General features: G+C 37.8%; 1 protein-coding gene across 1 annotated transcript in view; it reads left to right on the top strand.

The window, feature by feature from the left end:
* LOC134801880 (ryanodine receptor) overlaps positions 1 to 15780 on the top strand; it is a 228446-nt gene that overhangs the window by 192858 nt on the left and 19808 nt on the right. The window contains exons 95-102 of the mRNA XM_063774533.1: positions 430 to 590; positions 2537 to 2738; positions 3439 to 3600; positions 3776 to 3932; positions 5021 to 5223; positions 8904 to 9107; positions 12592 to 12677; positions 15410 to 15509. Of these exons, the coding sequence (XP_063630603.1) occupies positions 430 to 590; positions 2537 to 2738; positions 3439 to 3600; positions 3776 to 3932; positions 5021 to 5223; positions 8904 to 9107; positions 12592 to 12677; positions 15410 to 15509 (1275 nt within the window). The remainder of the gene's footprint in view (positions 1 to 429; positions 591 to 2536; positions 2739 to 3438; positions 3601 to 3775; positions 3933 to 5020; positions 5224 to 8903; positions 9108 to 12591; positions 12678 to 15409; positions 15510 to 15780) is intronic.

Here is a 15780-nt window from a genome sequence, read left to right as displayed (position 1 = left end):
GTCAGTACATTTACTGCCATCTCTCGACACAAATGATTAACACTTTTAGAACGCCATTTTATATATTTGATATTTTACATATCAGTGAATAAATAAGGATCAAAGTCAAATGGCGTTCTAAAAGTGTTAATCATTTGTGTCGAAAGATGGCAGTAAATGTACTGACCTGCGATCATATAGCATTTCGCTGGTACTGACTACATAATTTACTTTGACAATATCCCTCTAGTCGAAATTATCTTTGATATAATAAAGTTGTGTCAGTGCTACTTCAAATTGAATAAATAAATAAATTGTGTTTAAAATATGAGTGTCTGACTGAGGATACTCTTTCATAAGTTAATCATAAATAAAAGTAAGAATGATCAAAATATAAGCTATTAATAAATAATGATCCTTACAATATTATTATCTGCTTTTGTATTTCAGATTGTGGGACGCCGTAGGTGGTTTCCTGTTTCTGTTCTCGCATATGCAAGATAAGTTGTCGAAGCACTCATCCCAGGTGGATCTGCTGAAGGAACTGCTTAATCTTCAGAAAGACATGATCACTATGATGCTGTCTATGCTTGAGGGCAACGTCGTTAACGGTAAACTTTGTGTGTTATATTTTAGACTAGCGACCCGCCCCAGCTTCGCACGGGTTAACAAATTATACAAAAACCTTCCCCAAGAATCCCTCTATCGATAGGTGAAAACTGCATGAAAATCCGTTCAGTAGTTTTTGAGTTTATCCCGAACAAACAAACGCGGGGCGGGACTTTGTTTTATAAGGTGTAGTGATAATACAAGAATTAAGTCCTTGATATTCATTTGAGATATTTCCCTAGTGATTTGATGATTTTGAGTGTGTTGCTCAAATAATAGTGTAGTAAATATAGGTAGTGGACCCCGCAGTAATTCCTCAGCCAGAAAAAACTTTACAGTATGATAAAGTATCAATAAATAAAAAGTATTGTATAAATTTCCAAAGAATAATAATAATAGAATTAAAGTAAATGCCTAAAGTCTTAAATCGTTAATATCTTTTTACGTAAAAATGCTCCGTTCAAACTTTCTTCACCAGACATATTCATGTAACGTATTGCAACAATATATGAAATATCAAAAAAATATCCCAGCAGAAATACCAGTATTAATAAAATAATTTTTTTTGGCGTGTCTTGGACCGGAAAATTGCTGTCTAATTTTTTCACTGGAATGCCATTTTATTGCCGTTTTATACCTACAAAATGAAAATCTAAAAATTTTCCACTCTCAGTTTTTAATAGTTCTATAATACATACATTTCGATACGCATTTTTTTTGGATTTTTTTACCCACTGCGCCAAATTATATTCTAAGATCATATAAGAAGAAACAAATGACAGAGCAATTTTCCGATGAAAATGAGCGTCAAAAAAAGGAAGTATCATAAAAAAATATTCTGATGTTTGACAATACTTTTAGATTTTTTTCTAGTATCACATACTGATACAAATAACTTATTTTGTAAAATAATTTTGCACTGAGGAATTACTCGGTTCGATATATAATCAGATTTGAGTTTTTACCTAACTTAGGAGTGTTTTTTTTTTTGGATATTTATAATGTTAGTCTCGGCTCATACTATACAATAACCAAGCTAAATTTCATCAACTGAGAAATTAATGCATGGGTCTCAATACAACAACTTGCTTCATTTACTACACTATAAAGAGATGTACGTTATACTTTTAGATTCCTCATCATTATCAATATTTGTATCTCCTTAGATTTCACGGGCCTATAAATCCCGGTCTTTTGATAGGCTTGCGTGGGGATATAGATCCAACACGTAGAGGCCCTTTGGAGAGCTTTAATGTCATGTAGCACGCCTGCTGGAACCCGTTCACAGGCGCAACAATAGACACCCATGAACCGGTCGCAGCAGGTATTGGGACTATAGTAGAAAAAGGGAACAGTATACCGGTCTATGGATTGAAGTTTGGGTGGACAATGAGACTGGGCTATTGTAAAAGAGGTCCGGACACCTGCCATAACAATGTTAACATTGTCATCGAGGCAGGCATCGTTATCAATATTATTATTAAATCAGTCAAAAATGTCAAAATACGCCCACTGCTGGATAATTCAGGCCTTTCTCAAAGAATCTCTGCAAAAGCCGATGCCGTGGTGCCCTCATCCCACGATTCCCTGCGATCTTGACCAGATCGTCGGTCCGTCTTGTTGGGATCTTATTTTGCTATCGTCAAGAATCTTTCAGCTCCAGCAACCTTTGGTTCTATGAGACCACTGCCACTTAAGTCTAGCAACTCTTAGCTATATCAACGACCTTAGTTGAGGAGTGTATTTATTTTCAAAATGGCTTATTCATCTATGAAAACCATACAAAAATTAGGCCTTTTGAAAACATACTTCTCAGTTCTCCTCATTTCTAATTAGATCTTGCAGAAAACTCTCAACATAGATTGCTCCATTGTCCTTGAAATAATTTCTTCTTATTATTCCCTAATTCTTTCATAAAGCGTATTGATGAATCACTTTATTTTCCCAGGTACGATCGGAAAGCAGATGGTAGACACTCTCGTCGAGAGCGCCGGCAACGTGGAACTGATCCTGAAATACTTCGACATGTTCCTCAAACTGAAGGACCTGACTTCCAGCGCGAGTTTCCTGGAGATCGATGCTAATAATGATGGCTGGGTGCTGCCTAAGGATTTTAAGGAGAAGATGGAACAGCAGAAAAGTTACACCCCGTAAGGAATAATTAATTAGATTCATACTATCCTAAATCATTTAGATCCCTTTATACCATGGTGGTTATACTAGCGTGGGGAATATAGCCCAGCAAGCCCTCTCGCGCATGAGAGGAGGCCTGTGCCCAGCAGTGGGACGTATATAGGCTGAATTATTATTATACCATGGTGCCAACAAGTTCGCTTCAATGCTACATTTGGTGGCAAACACGTTAACGGCCCATAAATATGGCCCGTTATAATATTTATCTATTTAGAATTTTAATTCAGGCAACAAGGCCCATATTACAAATACCTTACAGACTAACATACATATGTATTTTATAAACTTAAAACTAAACACTATTACCATCACCATATGGTGATAAGTGGTTACAGAAGCTTAAGGACGCTTGCAACTCCAGGAAATGTACATTATTGACTCTTTAAAAACCTGTACTGTACATTTATTTAAATAAATTAATATTACACTCTTCTTCTTCAGCGTGTGTTCGCCCACCGTTGGGCATACGCCTCTCCAATCTCTCTCCATTTTGAGCGGTTGTTGGTTTCCCTTATCCAGACTGTTCCTGCAGTCTCCTTTATCTCATCGGACCAACGGACGGGTGGTCTGCCTACACTTCTTCTGCCTAGCCGGGGTCTCCACTACAAAACGCAGTTGCTAATATTACACAGATTCAATCAATTTTCATCTTTACAGCGAGGAGATAGAGTTCCTTCTGGCTTGCTGCGAGACGAACCACGACGGCAAGATGGACTATATAGGCTTCTGCGACCGCTTCCACGAGCCAGCAAAGGAGATTGGTTTCAACTTGGCTATTCTGCTTACGAATCTGTCGGAACATATGCCTAATGAACCTAGGTAAGTCAATATCAAAAGAGTCTCAATTTCAAAATAAATCTTAACAGCGTGATGAAGAATCTTTTTTTTAAAACAGCGCCATCTCTGGACTAATCAAGACACTAACATTACGATATCGCGATTGTGTTGAACAATCTTAGATTGTTGTCTAATACGGTATTATTTCGTTCCTCAGACTGGCCCGGTTCCTGGAAACTGCCGGCTCCGTGCTCAACTACTTCGAGCCGTTCCTAGGCCGTATCGAGATCATGGGTGGTTCCAAACGTATCGAGCGAGTTTACTTCGAGATTAAGGAGGAGAATATCGAGCAATGGGAGAAGCCGCAAATTAAGGTAAATACACTGTTAAGGTTCCGGATAATTTCGGAAATTGGGTTATCCCGAAAATCATTTTATGTTTGGGGGAATGTAGCCAGCATTATGGGCACCCTTTCGCAGGGATCAGATCTGGGGGACTATTTGTGTTAGTTGTAATTTAGTTTTTACTTAATTGTAATTTAATTTATAAGGTGAATTTTAGATGTTAAAAATGTATCAATGTGGTCAAATGTGTTTGTTTTTGTATTTTGTGGATGAAATAAAATGTCGTTTTATGTTTTAAAGATATTTTAAAGTAATATATGTGTACGGCATGGCCTTTTATGTCATCATGACATTTTACGCGCAGGCTGATCGCCACCGCTAAACGGACGCGTTCAGATTAATAATAAGGCCGCGTTGTAGGGTTGCGATCGTGGCCCACAAATGGTCTCGCCGGAAGATCAGCGCTGACTTTAGGGTTAGCATTACACTGAGAAAAAAAGTCGTTTCAAACAATTGAAATTGCATTAACGTTTAAATGCTTTAAGCAGTTCCATATGAGCCTATCGAACCAAGCAGTAAAGTTTACTGTTCGTACGTTACGTACGAACGTACCTACGTACATTAATTGATATTGTAGCATCATTATAGCAGTTAACCGTAATGAAATCACTTTAATGTGTGCTCGATAGATCATATTTTTTTCAGTGTATGCTGAGGCGGGACCATTTCGTTGTAAACTATATATATACCTTGTTTAAGTACATTTTTATTTGTAACACAATACGGTTGTATTATTGAAATATAGTTTGCCATGAATAAATGATTCTTGATTTAAAAAAAAACTCTTACCCCGTTGTAATAAGAGTCGGAATTATCTGCCACTTTTTTTAGTGTTTTTTTTTTCTTTCGGACTTACCCGAATACATGGGTGAATCAATTTTTTCTTTGCAGTCGTTGCCAAGGTTACGTTCCCCTGGATCACTCTAGTTATAAGCCCTGGTCTAATGCCATTGGCCTGAGTTTATGAAAAACGGTCAACGGAAAACGGTCGTAGTAGTATAAAACGCAAAAAAGTCCATAAGTGCAATTATTATATTAACAATCTGTCTTTGTTTCAGGAATCCAAACGTGCTTTCTTCTACAGCATAGTAACAGAGGGTGGCGACAAAGAAAAACTCGAAGCTTTCGTCAATTTCTGCGAGGACGCCATATTTGAAATGACACATGCGTCTGGTTTGATGGCGGCCTCGGAGGAGCAGGGCGGGGGGCAGAAGAATAGGGAGGCTGCGTATATGTATCTGGGAGATGATGATGATGACAAGTGAGTACTATTTATAAAAAGTATAATATGTTGAAAAAGCAGCATATTCCAACACACATTTTCTCATTTTCGTAAAATTAGTTTCGGGGACTGGCTGGCGTCAGGATGGCCGTGTCGGAGGTACAGAATAGTGGAACGGAAAGTTGGGTAGACTAGAAAAAGGCGGTATTTTGGAGAAGTTAATGCACATGACTGGTTGCTATAAGGATGACCGTCTCAAAGAAACAAAATGAAAAAGAATGAATTAAGAGCCAACGGGAGTGGTCATTTCTCCATACAAACGTACTCCTCGTTTTCCTCCGTGGTTTTTGAAGCTAGAGCAATGATTTTTTCAACACAGATTAATATTGTCAATATCTGTGTCGGACCGTTTTGCTTTTTTTGATATTTTTGTTTTTTAAGGCGCTAGAGCCCTTCAAAAATGGCCAAAATGGCCTAATTGACTATGGCGCAATGAGAGCCGTGGTATTAGATATGAGCGCCGATAGGCATTTAGCCGGCGGCGGCGCGCCGGTCAAAACCGGTCGGCGGCGACGGCGAATCGGCGGCGTGGCCTTGAAACACCTTTGATTAATGAAAAACGAATTCAAACCAAAATTTTACCCGTTAACATGTTTTTGCTGTAAGGAAGTTATAAAATAAGTGCATTTTTCAATTTCAAGCAAAATTTATTCAATAAAGGTACGAAAAAAGTTTTATAAAGTATGAACAGTATCGCGCGGCATCAGAGGTGGTCTTAATCTTGGCGAGGCCCTGGCCGGAAGATCTTTGCGAGGCCCTTATCTTTTGTGCTTAGTAAAAAGTAGCGGATTGACTGTATCAGGGAAACGTCTGGTCGACAGTCCAAAGAGCCGAAGTGAGGAAAATCAAGCTCCGTCATTAACCAATTACGACCCAAAAAACAGATTTATGTCAAAAAATGAGGTCCAGGGCCGAGCTCCACCTAACACCGAAGACCTGTTTCCGACGCCTTCCCATGCGAGGCCAGAAGCTGCAGGTAATGCCAAGTGTGAGCTTGGCTGACGGCCGAATGCCCGGAGCGCCGATTACGGCGCGCCTCTGTGCGAGGCCGAAGGCCAAGCTGCAAGAGAGCAGAGCTTGGAATTGAACTACAGGTCCAGTGTAAGCAAGTCCGAAGGCCGATAAAGACCGAGGCCATAGTGTTAAAGACCTGGAGCTTTCCTGCAGGTGCATTGGTGCGAGGTTAAAGGCCGTGCTGCAGTGAAGCTAAGATCGGAGAAGATCTAATGACCAAGCATTTATTTTAAAAGTGAGGCCGAAAGTTAGGCTCCAAACAGGGCCGAAAACTTGGAGGTTCAGATAGCGTTTTACTTCTATGCGAGCGATGCGAGGCCAAAGATTGGGCTGCGAGAAAGCAAAGCTTGAAATTTGAACAATGGCCAAGCTTATATGAGACCAGATTCTGTTTCCGAGGCCCTTCCGTGATTCTGTGCGAAGCCAACGGCCGGACCTTTGGGCGTGAAAACACTTAATATCTGAAATTAACCCCTTTCCATGCTTGCAATGATTAAATTCGCGGTGAATGACGGATGAGCACGCAGAGAAGATGGCCGATGGGGTCGAAAAGTGCTCGAGTGGAGACCACGGACTAGCAAGCGCAGCGTAGGACGTCCACCCACAAGATGGACAGACGACCGTATTAATGTCACCGGAAGACGCTGGATGCGGGTCGCTTCCAACCGGTACGTATGGAGGTCCAAGGGGGAGGCCTATGTTCAGCAGTGGACGTCTTATGGCCGAGATGATGACGGATGAGCTAGCCCGCTGGCAAAATTAGTCATTTCGTTGCCCTAACAGTACTAGCGCGGTTACCAAACAGAAAAGTTTGAATTTACCATCAATATTTTTTAATTATATGGACCTATAATTATTTAGTTATTTATTATACAATAAGTTACAACTTACAATACCTTTTGAATATCTATAAGCTATTCAGACTGGCGCTGTTAAAGATCTAAACTAAATAAAATATATATTTCTGATTCTGAAAGTAGTACTCTCTAACAAGGTCACGCCGATGCCACGCCGATAGCGCAGCGTCGGCGGCGGCGGCGCGCCGGCGCGGCGCTCATATCTACGTGGTATTAAAAACTGATATCAATTAGTCAAAAAATCAAAACGGTCCGACACAGATAATTTCATAATCATTTAGATTTCCAAATTTGGTTACGATTGGTTAAGTTTTGGAGGAGGAAACAGAGGAGTACAAAACCTCGATTTCTGAGTTTTTTACGCAGGACTTTTCGCCTTGTCCTTATCGCACTAGTTTTAGGAGCCGCTTCCGTTAGCGAGACGGGTATATTTGCCTAAAATGTTTAAACCTCAGCTCCTGTTTCGTCTTAAATGAATGAAAGAGTAGGAAAGCTGTGTATTCATTGTATTTCTAGTTTTCTCTCAAATTAGATATTTTGTAGTTTAACTTCTAAGTGTTGTTGTTCTAGCAAATTAGATATTTTGTAGTTTAACTTCTAAGTGTTGTTGTTCTAGCAAATTAGATATTTTGTAGTTTAATTTTATTAATAGGGGGAGTATTACTGCAATATTTTGCCGCCAGAGTGCAGCACTAACACATATTGTAAACCATAGAGTAACTAGTTTTTAGGGTTCCGTACCCAAAGGGTAAAATGGGACCCTATTACTAAGACTCCGCTGTCCGTTCGTCCGTCCGTCTGTCACCAGGCTGTATCTTGTGATCTGTGATAGCTAGACAGCTGAAATTTTCACAGATGATGTATTTGTGTTGCCGCTATAACAACAAAAAACAGAATAAAATAAAGATTTAAGTGGGGCTCCCATACAACAAACGTGATTTTTGACCGAAGTTAAGCAACGTCGGGCGGGGTCAGTACTTGGATGGGTGACCGTTTTTATAGATAATGGTACGGAACCCTTCGTGTGCAAGGGAATGGTAGGGTATAACCAGTTGGAGGTTAGGAGGGAGCTTGCTCTAACATCCTATATATTTAAATTGTTGCGCGGTAGAATCAGTAACCCTGGGGTACTGGCCACGGTGAGCCTGTGCGCGCCCCCGCGGTATGTGTGGCGCCGCCGCCGGAGCCGCGCGCGCGCACCGGCCTGCTGCGCGAGGCGCCGTGGACGAGAGCTTTGCGCACGCTCAATCGAGTTGCTACCCGGATTGATGTGTTCCATTGTTCTGAGAATGACTTCAATAAAATCACTTTGTTTGTATTATGTTATATGTAATTCTTTGAAATAATAATAGTATTAAGTCCTAGGTTAAATATTTGCTACACTATCGCATTGGGCAACTGTCATGATAGCTGTACCGTTATTATAAATAAATAAAAAAAAAAAAAAAAAATAAAGTCGGACTCGCACTTGGCCGGTTATTTGATAAGTTTTCACAGATTATTTGTTACGAATAAATATGACATTGATGCATCAAGGCGGTTTCTTTACAAGGGACCTACCGCAAAACGCGAAAATAGAAATGTCGTTTTCTTTTATCACTCGAATATGCAAGAGTGATTAAATAACGAAATGTCGATTTCTGTGTTTCGCGATAAGTAGGTATGTGCTAGTGGCGCTCCCTATTGAAATTATTGATGAATTATATATACATATATACAAGTAGGTAAGTATAATAGTAGGTAGGTAAATATAGTAAAATGAATGAAATTTGTTTTCTTTTTTTTCAGCAAAGGCAAAGACCCATTCCGCCGCGGTCTCCAATCCATAAAGGACGGTTTCGCCACCGCATTCTCATCTCTATCTCCAGCGAACATAAAGTCTAAAATCGCAGATATGCAGCAGATGCCGCCGGCTGAATTGGCTGTTGGGTTCTTCAAGATGTTCTTCTATCTGTTCTATTACATGGGCTATGCGTGCTTGGTGGTTGTCAGGTAATAATACTAATAATTTATACTTTATAGTCTGTTTATAGTATATATATACTTCGGTTTTGATGCCTATTTCGCAGTGCTATGTTATTCTTTGCATGAAAAAACATTGTACTGCTAAATAAGTACGAATTTCGTTCATGTAATAATTTTTCATATCATAATATCTCAAAAAAATGGCGCCATTTGGCCTATATTCGGCTTAATGGCGACACCTTTTGATATTTAATAAATTTAACACATACAGTGAAAGAATAAGGATCAAAGTCAAATGGCGTTCTACAAGTTTTAATGCTGTGTCGAAAGATGGCAGTAAATTTACTGTGACTACAAAATTTACTTTGACAATACGCCTCTGTAGGTACTAAATTCTCTTTGTCAATGTCATCCTATCTACAACGACACTTGGGTTGATATGTCTAAATATATGATAATTTTAGTACCTAAGGTAATTCGCCAGGAACTGGCCACCTGTTACTAACTGGCCACTAGGGAATGCAATCTCCATCTCGCAATTTCAAGATCTCGCGAGATCTCGCACGAATCTTCGAGATTCAATCTCGTTGACAGGGAATCTCGATTTTAGCAATCTCGGTCGAGACCTTGATTAATATTTTCGAGATCTCGAACGAGATTGAAACATTGATCCGTGTGAATTACTTTGATTTGAGTAATCTTTTTGACCTTATGTTCGTGTTGTTCGGGCAGTGCTATTGTATGCGGCCGGCTTTAGCTGACGATAAAAGCACTGTGGCGCGCTCTGTGCGGAAAAATTGGAACTTAACGTACCCAGTCACAATTATTTATGATTTTTGCTCGCTTACCCTACATTTTTTTGAAAGTTGCTGACTGCTTTTCAAAAATATCAACTGAGCATGTAGTTGCCTCTGCTTACAATTTTGTAAAATTAAAAATAATTAATACCACTTTTTCATAGTTACATGCAAATTAGAGCAACATACATATTATTATTATTTTTTTAAATAAAAGTAGTTTTTTATTAAATGTTGATTAATTTGTTGATCTTCAAAATAAAACATGACGTACTCTAAATAAGTAGTAGGTATATACGCATTTTTAATTAATTTTTAATCTCGATCTCGAAAGTGTGACGGTCGAGATCTCGAAATTCCCTATCTCGATTCAGATTTTTCGTGCGAGATCGCATTCCCTACTGGCCACCTTAAACTAAAAATGAATTTTATTCACCTATAAACAGAATTCATTTTAGTATAAGGTGCCTAGTTATTGAAGGCTGGCCAGTTATTGAAACCTTATACTAAAACGAAGTCTGTTTATAGGTCAATAAAATTCATTTTTAGTTTAGGGTGGTCAGTTATTGGCCGGCGGCCAGTTACTGGTGAATTACCCTATATGGAAACAAACAAGTATTGAGATGTGTTTTTCAAATATATTTATGGACTTTCATATTTTCACGCTCCGTTTTGATGCACAGCCATTGGTAAATGCATTGTTACGTGTTTAGATGTAACTGTACATATTTGTAATGTCCATATTATAGTTAGTTTATAGATTCTTACTTAAAGCACCTTAATGCTCTGTCTTTTAAGTTCAATATTTCAGTTGAAATTCTCTGTAATGTGGAATTTGTATGATAATTGTACAAAATTGTATCTGACGTGTACCTGTATTGTACCAATAAAGATTATCTTATCTTCTTATTCTTCGCGTTATCCCGGCATTTTGCCACGGCTCATGGGAGCCTGGGGTCCGCTTGACAACTAATCCCATGATTTGACGTAGGCACTAGTTTTTACGAAAGCGACTGCCATCTGACCTTCTAACCTAGAGGGGAAACTAGGCCTTATTGGGATTAGTCCGGTTTCCTCATAATGTTTTCCTTCACCGAAAAGTAACTGGTAAATATCTAATGATAATTACCAGTTGCTTAATAAAGATTATCTTATCTTATCTTTAAACTTTCTTTTGAGGATTCACTACTAGTTAGAGTTAGACCAAGCTAAGTTGGCAGCGATTTTAATAGCCCAGATCGTGCAAGTGTTATTTAAACGTCATAATTTCATAGAAGTTTGACAATTAAAAAACCCTTGCAAAGTCTGGGCTACCAAAATCGCTGCCGATTTAGCTTGGTCTAACTCTGGGTGATTTTTAGGGTTCCGTACCCAAAGGGTAAAACGGGACCCTATTACTAAGACTCCGCTGTCCGTCCGTCCGTCCGTCCGTCTGTCTGTCACCAGGCTGTATCTCATGAACCGTGATAGCTATACAGTTGAAATTTTCACAGATGATGTATTTCTGTTACCGCTATAACAACAAATACTAAAAAGTACGGAACCCTCGGTGGGCGAGTCCGACTCGCACTTGTCCGGTTTTTTAGTTTATTTAGTGGAGTTACAAGCATGTTTATAGTAAGAGGACATCTTTGGTGCTTTTTTAGTGAATTATAGATTGAGTAGATGACAAATTCAAATTCCAAGCAAAAAGTCCCATTTTGACACTTGTCATAAGAACGTTTTGACACGCTGGCGGCGTCCTACATTTCAGCCACCAGTAAACAGGCCGGGGCGGCGGCTGACGTCCGAGAACGTTCCAAGGTTAATAAATATAGTTGTCTCGGCGCACACTACGAATTTGTAGCCTTCGGCGTCGAGACTCTAGGTCCGTGGGGTAGGGGGGCTCGGGGGCTCCACAAGGAGCTCAGCAAACGCCTAAGGCAGGCCACAGGTGACCCTCGCTCGGGCAGCTTTCTCGCGCAAAGATTGGCCATAGCAATCCAGCGCGGGAACGCTGCCTGCGTGATGGGCACCTTACCAAGGGCGCAAAGTTTTGATAAATATTTTTAGTTTTTAGCTTTAGTTTTTAGTTTGACAGGTTATTTGTAAAAAGATACAAGCAAATCTCGTCCTTATGGTAAATGACAAAGTGGGACCTTTGACTACAAACTTTGACTCACATAATGATTTAATAGGCCTTAAACTTTGTTTGTTTGTAACAAAATAGTTTTTGGGTTCAAATTGAGTTGTATGGTTTTCTTTTTTTTGGTAACAACCAATTTCGACAAAAATGTTAGTCGAAAACATTAATTAATAGAATCCGAGGGTATAAATTTAATTATTTACATTTAATGTTGCTTTTTTCTTACTTTTAGGTACTTCATCACAATAACTTACTATAATATCACTTTTATTTTAGGTTTAACCATGCACGTTAACACCCTCATTTTCGACTCGTATAATATTGTTGTTTATTAGATACCTATTTTAATTTTATTAATAATATCTGGGAGACCGAGCTTTGCTCGGAAAACATATAAATACTCATAAATGCGCGTTTTCCCAGAGATAAGACCTAGCTAGATCGATTTATCGCCCCCCGAAACCCCCATTTAGCAAATTTCACCGAAATCGTTAGAGCCGTTTCCGAGATCCCCGAAATATATCTATTAAAACAAAATTACGTTTTACCAAAACACAACTACACTTTTCTTATCCGTTTTTACCTGCAGGTACATATTCGGCGTACTCCTCGGCCTGATGCGGGGTCCTCAGACGGAGGAGGTTCCTCCGGAGCCGACGGAAGAGGAGAAAATTGGTCAGTTGAGGCACAGGTTACTCGCGCAGAGTCAAAGTAAGGGGAGAACAGTACGTACGGGTGGCTTTAGCTTGCGTTCGGTCACTGGGGAGGTTGGGGTAAGATGGGCACTTTGGGTAAACCGGATCTGAAAAATTTACGTTGGTAAAAGTTTTGGTTGATCGAAAAAAAAAACATGATCGAAGGGAAATACAACAACTTAAATAGCATAATATATTTTTAAAAACCTATGTTATGACGTTACTAAGACGAACTAAAATAATTTTCATCAATTCCAAATAAAAAAAAGACATGTAGATTCACATTTCAGCAACCTAAATTTAACTTTTAGGTAAAAACGAAATATGTAGAAAATTTCTTCTTCGTGGTCGTGACCTCATATCTGAGGGACGTGACTCCTATGGGTTATTCTTCCTACCATTGCTCTCCAGGCCTCTCGATCTTCGGCCATCTGCATTGCCAGCGTTGTAGAAAATGCCATAGTCGGTTTTCCATAGTAAGTTGGCCCTTAAATCAATTTGATTAGGGTTTTTTTTATGAGTACCTCTTATGGTAAAGGATATTTTTGCTGAGTATCAACATCCTACTAATGACAGTTTGTGACGTATGATTTTATTAATCTTTTTCTTTAATGTATTGTTTTTCGGGATGTATTCAAGCGATTTGCTTAATTTTTTTAAATAGTGTTCTTTATTTAGGTATGCATCGATACTCAATAAACGAATACCAGTTGTCATATAAAAAAGAAGAAAAATGAAGTAAAAAATAAATACAACATTTTTTTAATGCCGTTGTGAAGTAGTGACACCTCTAATTTTTTTTCTAGTTGTAGGCCAGACATTGGCCTACTACTTGCCTAAATATCAAAATTTTCCAAACGGTACTTCCTGTCAAAAATTAGCAATGTGTGTGGTCAAGTCCTGTACTCAATGGGTGTTTTTCAATGTAGTATACAAACTTTTCGATTATGTTTGCGTTTTCTTATCAGGTTGTCGTATTTAAGAGTAAAATGCCAATGACAACTTAATGTTTGTATACTACATTGAAAAACACCGATTGAGTACAGGACTTGACCACACACATTGCTAATTTTTGACAGGAAGTACCGTTTGGAAAATTTTGATATTTAGGCAAGTAGTAGGCCAATGTCTGGCCTACAGCTAGAAAAAAAATTTGAGGTGTCACAACTTCGCAACGACATTAAAAAAAAATATTTCTTTTTTACTTAATTATTCTTTTTTTTTATATGACAACTGGTATTCGTTTTTTGAGTATCGATGCATACCTAAATAAAGAACACTATTTAAAAAAAATAAGCAAATCGCTTGAATACATCCCGAAAAACAATACATTAAAGAAAAAAAAATATAAAATCATAAGTCAAAAACTATTACTAGTAGGATGTTGATACTCAGCAAAAATATCCTTCACCATAAGAGGTACTCACAAAAAAAAACCCGAATCAAATTGATTTAAGGGCCAACTTACTATGGAAAACCGACTATGGCCTTTACAAATTATGATTTTCCAAATAGTCTCATTTGACTATCTTCGGACAGAATTTAAATTCCATTTAAAACAACCGGTCCATTTTCTAAATTCAACCAATAACTTAAATAAATCATATTTGAAACTAAAATGTCTTTAGCATTTTTACTGTTATTTTTAGCACCATTTGATTTCTTAGAATTTGTGGGAATATAAGATATGTATAAAGTATACAGTGATCGAACGTTTTCCAACACCGTACTAAATTGACGCAGATATAACCGTTTAACAAAATTGGCACTTCTTCAAAAATCTTAATAATATAATAATTCGGCCTAATATTAATAACAAATAATAAGTATGATTACATTTTCGTAACAAAATAAATCTGCTTTTGAGCGTTAACAGGTAATTTTCGTATGTATTTTTGATGTTGTACAAACATGTTGTTGTTTATCTATTTTCTATATTGGTATGAAGCTAATTGGAATTTTAATGATTACTTACATTATTTCTTGGATTGAGCTAAACTGATTGGCGAATAAAACTGAACATATTGGCAAACACTTAAGATTTTATCTCACGTCTTCTTTCTAATCTTTTGCATGAAATATAAAATTAATAATATTTTTTCAACAGTAAGATGCCCCCTTAATTATTCAATTCATACAAGCATAATTTTAATTTAATATGTGATATTTTACAAAAACGAGTCACAGACAGAGTAACTATTAAACCAAAACAGAATATAATTTCATTCTAGTAATTACTACTTATTTTTCAAGATATTTAATTTCCATTCAATTAGAAATGTTTTGGACGCGTTGCTTAATAATATTAGTAAGCCTTTGGAGTTTTCATCTTTAAGATGACTCAATTTTTGAAACTACGTATAATAAATTTTACTTGAAAGAAATTCAAGTCCTTTTTGGTGAAGACTTTTATTTACAACACTTTTAAAATAGAGTTGTCTTTACATATTCTTTTTGAGTTTTGGACTTGAGTTCTTTAGTTTTGCGCCAAAAAAAACAAAAAGTCTCGACTCGAAAGTCTTTTAGGCGTAAATTCTCTCAATTATCAAGTTTTTCTAATTCACACCCAAAATACAGATCTACCAACTCTAAGTAAATTTTTTCTCACACTCAATCACAGACATGTTCTTAATATCATCTGCTGTATCAAGACATGTTGTCAATATCATCTGCTGTATCAAGACATGTTGCTAATATCATCTGCTGTATCAGGTCCATCAAGGTTGCTACCAGCGTTGCCGGCGGCGGATGACACGGGCCAAATGCAGGTCTCTGCCTTCGGTCTGGATATATCTAAAGAAGACAATGGCCAGTGAGTACCTGTCAACACTTTAACCTATTTTTTATATATTACAAATGTTGGTAATGGGATAACTTTAATTATTAGTTGATTTTTTAAGTTAACCCTTTTCAATTAAACAAGTATGAGTACAAGCCTCGCTTGCACCTAAAAGGACAAGAAAAAAACAAAAAGAGGATAATCTTGTAAGATACGTTGCCAAAAAAAGGGTTAAAGTAAGGAACTTTATTAATTATTGAAGCCGTTACATTTTAATTTTCGTAAACTCATAATTCACCCGGTT

The sequence above is a fragment of the Cydia splendana genome, chromosome 23 (genome assembly GCF_910591565.1).
Source record: "Cydia splendana chromosome 23, ilCydSple1.2, whole genome shotgun sequence".
Lineage (NCBI taxonomy): Eukaryota > Metazoa > Arthropoda > Insecta > Lepidoptera > Tortricidae > Cydia > Cydia splendana.
This window is presented reverse-complemented; position numbering and strand designations above follow the sequence as displayed.